Raw genomic sequence first — 6889 nt, forward strand, 5'->3', positions numbered from 1 at the left:
TCAAAAAAAAAAAAAGTAAATAAAAATTAAAAAAGCCTCTCACTTTCTCCCTCCTCTTCCATTTCCCTTCCCCAGGGTTCATTCCATGATCTGCTCCGTAGAGAACCAATGCTGCGCATGCAGGAGGGAGAGGGGCATTCTCAACTCTGCCTGGACAGGCTGCAGCTGGAGGCTATTCATAAGGTAGTCTTTCATACTCTCCACCCTCCACTCTCATTTTCCCCCAGTTCTGGGCCTGGGGCTGATGAAATGGGAGATGAAAAGGTTACACAGATGACAGCCTCCTCCTCCTCTAGAGCATGACAGATGTACCTCATTCACTGGCTTCTCATTCTTACCTGTCTCACCCCTCATGGTCCTGTCCTATCAGATTGTGGCTCATTTTTTTGTTCATATAGCTAGAGTCACCCTAAAGCACCACCCATAAGCATCTCTCTCTTTCTGTTCTCTTCACAGGTACGTTTCAGCCCAAACCTGGACTCCTATGGATGGCTGGTATCTGGGGGGCAGTCAGGGCTGGTTCGAATCCATTTTGTCCGTGGACTCGCCTCCCCACTGGGCCACCGTATGCAGCTTGAAAGCCGAGCCCACTTCAATGCTATGTTCCAACCATCCTCCCCCACTAGACGGCCTGGCTTCTCTCCAACCAGCCATCGCCTTCTTCCCACTCCCTAGCCTTGGCCCACACCTCATCCTTGGAGTGAAGTCGGTCAAGAACAAATGGCCCCTATGCACAGAGCCATAGGAACTGGGGGCTTTCCCTGGACAGTGATCATGCCAGGCCTGGACCTTTAGGCCTGCCTCCCCAGGACTCCTTAGATCCCACTCTTTCTACAGACTTCTGTGATCACAGCCCCCTGCGGGCAGGGGGGCTCTCCCTCCACCAACTCTCAAGGCTCCTCAGCCTAAGACTATGGCTCATGAGAAACACTCAGGCCTGACCTAGGCTTGGGAGTCAAACTGCTCATATTGAGCGTATTGTTAAGTGGGTAAAGCCAAGTAAAGGTACTGGGTGTTTTTGCGACCACTTGTGAATGGGTGTATGGAGAATTGAAAAGGGTATCTGCATGAAGGCTCCTGTCTGACTATTCCAGGATCCAATATTACTGCCTTCTGAAACTTCCTCTTTAGGGTAACCATCATGTATGCCCACAAGGGTGATAGTAATTTGTGAGACTGAAGTTGCTTAGAGTACTTCTTTGACCAAGGAACACCACAGACACCCTACTGATAGAACAGTGGCTCAGATCTTACTTGCTCCTGCTTACGAAGTATTCCCAATCACTGGTCATCTGACCCTACTTGAACACTCCTGAACAGTCATGTTTTTTAAAATCTTCCTTTATATCAAGTCAGAGTATACTTCTATAAATTTCACTCATGGGTGTAAGGAAATCCAGTCATCTTCCCTGTGATTGCCCTGTTAAGTATTTAACCATACCTATCATGTGTTTCCCAAATCTTCTCTAGATTAAATATCTTCAGTTACTTCAACCATTCTTTTACACGTCATGATTTTTGATCCTTCATTATACGGTCACATTGTTGACTTATTAGAATGTTTACCTACTTCAGTTATGTGTATAGGAGGTGTTCAGAACCCAAGTACAGTAATGTTATATCTCATCTTGTTAGAGGCTTCTTGTGGGATGCTGCAGACTCACAGTGACTATGATACTGCCTCCTAAGCAAGGATACACCCCAGTGATAAGAAATAGGCAAACCATGGTCTTGAAATGCCTAGGAGTATAGGCTGGGGTTTGGAGGGAAATAGTTGGATGACCTCAGGAAATAGAAAGAAACAGGCAGCTGCTTTTTGGAGAGAGTGGAGATGAGATCAGTGCCTACCTGGAACAAAACACTCTGGCATTCTAGACTGGCCAAATGTGTAGGGACTTCATCTATCAGAAAATCTCCTTTAAGAAGGGATCGAGTTTAGTCCCAGTCGGGTGTGGTGGCTCATGCCTGTAATCCCAACACTTTGGGAGACAAGGCAGGCAGATCACTTAAGGTCAGGAGTTAGAGACCAGCCTGGCCAACACATGGTGAAACCCTGTCTCTACCAAAAATATAAAAAATCAGCCAGGTGTGGTGGTGCATACCTGTAATCCCAGCTACTCGGGAGGTTGAGGGAGAAGAATCATTTGAACCTGGGAGGTGGAGGTTGCAGTGAGCCGAGATCCTGCCACTGCACTCCAGCCTGGGTGATGGAGCGAGACCCCATCCTGTAAAGATGAGAAAACAGACCTGGAGGAAACCCAAGTCCATCAACAGCAGAGACCACAACCCATGTCAGTGCAAAGAAGCTTGCGCAACCCTATTGGGATCCAGCTCACATTGAGCCAGTTTTGTTTTTTGAGCTGTTAGGCAAGTGCCTTCTGTTGAAGTGAAGCTTTACTCAATTCTACAGGGCAGCCCCCTTCCTATTTTCAGTGGTAGAAAAGATGAGACCTGGGGATCTGCACTTGAGGCTGTAGGTTGGTGCTGGCAGCCCTGCTTCTGCAACTGAGTCTCAGCCCTGATCTTGACCTTGTTCTTTTTCTCTACCAGAAGCTTTTTCTCTTTCTAACCCTACCTGCCAATATATCCACTTCGTACTATCCATTGTTCATACACTTCTCTACCTTTATTCCTCTTCTCATACTCCTCCCTTCGCCAGAGTGTCTTTTTCCACCATCTTCATCTGAGTTCAGTTCATCCAGAAAGGTCCCAGCTCAAATTCCACCTTCACCAAAGAGCTTCCCAGTTTTCTCCAGTAAAAAATAGTCTCCCTTCCTTATGTTCCCAAGGGGGAAGGAAGGAAAAAGGATAAACAAGCATTAAGCACTTGATCCATTTTAAGCACTTTGCACATGTCACTTTTGTGAGGTAGGTATTGCCATTTTAATGATAAAAGAGTTGGAGAGGGTAGGCTGTCTGTAAAAGGTCAAGGTCACATTAGTAAGTGGTGGTGCTGGGGATTTGAACTCAGTCTAACTTCAGAATATAACTTTATAGCCTGCCACATTTGGTCTCCTATTACATTTACTTGTGCCAGTTCACTCCTCTAGCATGCTGTTTTGCAAGTAGTGTTTTAGTTAAACGTTTGTGACACTGACTTCTCTTGCTTCCCTACTCTGTTTCTCCAGGATTTGTGGCAGGAGTCTCCCTGCCTTAATCATAAAGGAATTGAGTAAATTGGGGGTGGAGCTGGGCAGGTGCAGAGTCTGAAAGAGTGTGCCTCCTGACGTGTGGGCTCCCTGGAGATAAGTAAAGTCTGCAGCCTGACAAGTCCATTGCCAGGGATATTGTAGACATTTCCAACGCTCTAGAAAGGATATTGCTCTGTATTCACAGACTCTGTTAGAGCTGGAAGAGGATTAAGAAATCACCTAGCTATGGTTTTCAAACATGCAGTTGTGGGCCCCATTGTTAAAAATGGGTCTTTTGAGAAGTATATACTTAAAAAAAAAAAGTTGAAGAGAGAAGCAGCTGTAATAATGCTGCCCCTCTCATCCCCACACACAAATATCTGAAAAATCCCTAGAACTGAGGAGCCGAGTTTTGAAAGTCAATAGTGTAACCTCCCTCATTAGATGCAGATCAAGTCTGGTCATGACCAAGGCTGCACATGCAGCCCGTTAGTTTGGGAGCCAATACCTAATGTCTTCTTAAGTTCTAATTCCAATGCTTTCTGTGGAAGAATCATACATATGCAGTATTTCTTAAGTGGCTGTTTGCGGCAAAGCACTGAAACAGTTGCTATGAGGACGACAAATACGAACGACCCGTTTTACCCGCTCACGAGCTCACAGTTGAGGCCAATGAAGAACCTAGAGACAAAACACGCACTTAACCATAACTTATAGTTCCCTAACTACGATTGCTGAGACAAGGATCGTAGTTACGGCCAGTTATGGGCGGAGGATGGGCTGAACAATGAGACTACTGGATTGAGAGAGGCCCGGGCCTCGAGGGGAGAGAAGGGGCAGGAGGAGGCAGAGGGTCCAACTCAGGTGAGAAATATGGCTGGCGGGCCCCACACCAGGGTCCGGCACAGTCCCGCTGGAAAAGGGGTCGCTCACAGAGTGGGTGGCCGAGTTAGGCCGCTCTCCACGGGTATTCACGGCTCGGTCCACTCATTTCTACCCTGGCTGCAAAATCCGAGGGACGCTGGGCGGAAGGGGCGGGGCTTGTGGCGGAAATTCCTAGGCCAGCCTATCACGTGGGAGGGAGCCTCCGCGCCCAGCTCGCGCTCAGGTGAGTGGCGGGTGATCTGCGGTCTCTGGCTCAAAGCGTCGCAAGCCATGAGTGCCCACAAAGCGTGTGGTCATCGTATATCCGGGCAGTGACGGGCCCTGTTTTCGGTCTGGAGCTGGACTCAGGAAGGTTACAAACTGTTTCCAACCAAGTCTGAATCTGAGACAGACCAAGCTGTCTTTTGAGGCACCCAAGCTCTGGGTAGAAGCCAGAGCAAAGCTGTCCTCATGCTTGTCTCGTTCGGGAACGGAGGCCTCCGAGTGGTCCGGCTTCAGGACTGAGAGTGAGGTGGCTTGTGGCTGCTACCAGGAGGCCATAGCTTCCCACAGCCTTTCTCTCTTCCCCAATTGTCTAAGCCGACTTCTGCCACAGGAAGCTGTCTGGGAAGCATCCCTCATGTGGCCTCTGTCACTTTAAGTCACACTGGAAGTGGGAAGGGGAAGGGAGTGGGCACAAGGGAATGTCAGGCGACTTCTTAGTCGTGGAGAGGGACAGTAGGGGTGACCCCCTCTCCTCTTGGCTTGACAGGAAGCATGGCACTTTGGCGGGCATACCAGCGGGCCCTGGCTGCTCACCCGTGGAAAGTACAGGTCCTGACAGCTGGTGAGTGTCCCTCTAGGACTTGAGTGGGACCAGGGCAGACTAATTTGGAAGCCAGAGGCTTGCCCCACTGCACCACCCTCACTTCCTGTTTCTATTCAGCTCTCTTTAAGGGTTGGCTGTCTTTCATCCCACACTGTCCCCAGTCTGTTTTGGAGGGTGGCGCCCAAGGCTGTTTTTAAGGGGTATGCGTAGTTGGCCAAGCTGTGCAGTAGGGTTTTAGGATTTCAAAGTCCTCAAAAAGCTGACCAGTCAATCCTGAAGGATAAAGGCATTGCCCCAGGAGGCCTCTACTTGGAAAACTAACATTTTACTGTATGCAAAACACTTTCATATACATTATGGCATAGGGCCCCCACAAAGGTGTGTGAGCTAGGAGGGTTACTTGAGTCCATATTAGATCACACCTAATAAGTGCTGAATCAAGATTCTTACCCCAGTTTTTCTTGGTATTTTTTATTGTGAAACATACAAAAGAATGATTAAAACGTGTATGTACAGTTTAAATGGCATTAAAACTGAACACTCCTGTGTCAGTGATCAGCTTTGAGACCTCTTGAGCGCCTCTCCCTAATTCACCCAAAATTTCCAGAGTTTTGTTTCTATCATTCATTTGCTTTTCTTATCATTTACTGCCTAAATATGTATCTCCAAACAATATACTAACCAAGGTTAGTATATTGGTATCTGATCACTCCATCCTGATCCATTTGGAGTGATCAGATACCAGTCACTCCAAATGCAGTGATTGAGTACTAACCTCACAGAGGTAATGCAGTGACCTACCTGCATTTGTTACCATCTTCATTTTGCAAGTTAATTAATGTAAGAGGATGGCACGAAGATAAGTAAGTCGTATAGGTGGAATGACAGAAGGCCTTAGAACATTTGGGGTACAAAGAGTGATCACATTAAGATGAGGTCTTGCCCATGTTTAGAGGAGGGGAACAAGATTCTAGTGATGATTGGGCTTCTGAGAAGAGGACTGTTGGAAGGGATTGGGGGCTACTGAAAGCCAGAGTGGAATAGGGATCCTGTAACCAGAATAGCCCTACATCAGCACAGAAACTTAACTGCATGAATGGCCAGGAGATGGATTCTTTGGCCCTTCCCTGGGCCCCTCTCCAGTCTCCGGTGCCCAACCACCTCTCGTCCTGTACTCAGTGTCCGTCAGCCTGTATGACTCACCTGGCTGCGTGTGTGGTGACTCATGCTGGACAGTGTGGCTGTGATGGGAACGGACACGCTGGGCCCTTTGCCCAGGCTCAGATTCCCTCAGGGCCCATAACTGCCAGATGGAAGGTTCCCCCTTGTGGTCATCAAGAATAGGGAGGGGAAGAGTCCTTATATTTCCCTACCCAAGGCATCTGCAGCTGACAAGGGCAGGAGCTAGAGCTCCAAGGAGGCCTAGGTGCCGACATGTGGCTGGAGTTCTGGGCTCTTGGTGCTGGAGCCCTTCACCTCCACAGCGACTGAGGCTATGCTGACGTCCCAGCTCAGACCTGAAGCAAAATGTAGCCTCTCAGCACTTTTCCCAGACTGTTTCAGACCATTCAGACTTTTCCTTCCCTGCTGTTCAGTGTATTTGGATTAAACTACAAATAAAAGGTGAAAGTGGCTTTAGTTCACTGAGCCATTTTTGGACTCCAGCACAGTAGTTCCTAAGGTCCCATGGGATAGCTCATCACACTGGAAAACAGTACAGAGATTTCAGACTTAGAAGACCAGGATGTGAATCTTAAAGCCATAGCACCTAGTAGGTGCATTAATCAGGACAAGTCAGTAAACTTCTTTGAGCATCCGTTTCCTCTTTTAAAACTTGAGTTTAGGGGCTGGGCGTGGTGGCTCACGCCTGTAATCCCAGCACTTTGGGAGGCTGAGGTGGGAGGATCACGACGTCAGGAGATAGAGACCAACCTGGCTAACATGGTGAAACCCCATCTACTAAAAATACAAAAAAAAAAAATTAGCCAGGCATGGTGGCGGGCACCTGTAGTCCCAGCTACTTGGGAGGCTGAGCCAGGAGAATGGCGTGAACCCGGGAGGCAGA

At 48.1% G+C, this 6889-nt stretch overlaps 2 protein-coding genes across 7 annotated transcripts in view; both read left to right on the forward strand.

Annotated features, from left to right (window-relative positions):
- Positions 1 to 1499, forward strand: part of GTF3C2 (general transcription factor IIIC, polypeptide 2, beta 110kDa) — a 34246-nt gene extending 32747 nt beyond the window's left edge. The window contains exons 18-19 of one of the 2 annotated variants that reach the window (XM_011949764.1): positions 76 to 183; positions 457 to 1499. In XM_011949764.1, coding sequence (XP_011805154.1) covers positions 76 to 183; positions 457 to 675 — 327 coding nt within the window. In that variant the 3' untranslated portion in view covers positions 676 to 1499. The remainder of the gene's footprint in view (positions 1 to 75; positions 184 to 456) is intronic. The other variant, XM_011949757.1, reaches the window with a different exon arrangement.
- A 2684-nt stretch (positions 1500 to 4183) lies between these two features.
- MPV17 (MpV17 mitochondrial inner membrane protein) overlaps positions 4184 to 6889 on the forward strand; it is a 14504-nt gene continuing 11798 nt past the window's right edge. For 3 of the 5 annotated variants that reach the window (XM_011949777.1, XM_011949801.1, XM_011949786.1), the window contains exon 1: positions 4207 to 4842. In XM_011949777.1, coding sequence (XP_011805167.1) covers positions 4773 to 4842 — 70 coding nt within the window. In that variant the 5' untranslated portion in view covers positions 4207 to 4772. Of the gene's footprint in view, positions 4843 to 6889 lie in introns of all 5 variants that reach the window. The other 2 variants (XM_011949795.1, XM_011949788.1) reach the window with 2 other exon arrangements.

Source organism: Colobus angolensis, unplaced genomic scaffold (assembly GCF_000951035.1).
Source record: "Colobus angolensis palliatus isolate OR3802 unplaced genomic scaffold, Cang.pa_1.0 Scaffold109, whole genome shotgun sequence".
NCBI lineage: Eukaryota > Metazoa > Chordata > Mammalia > Primates > Cercopithecidae > Colobus > Colobus angolensis.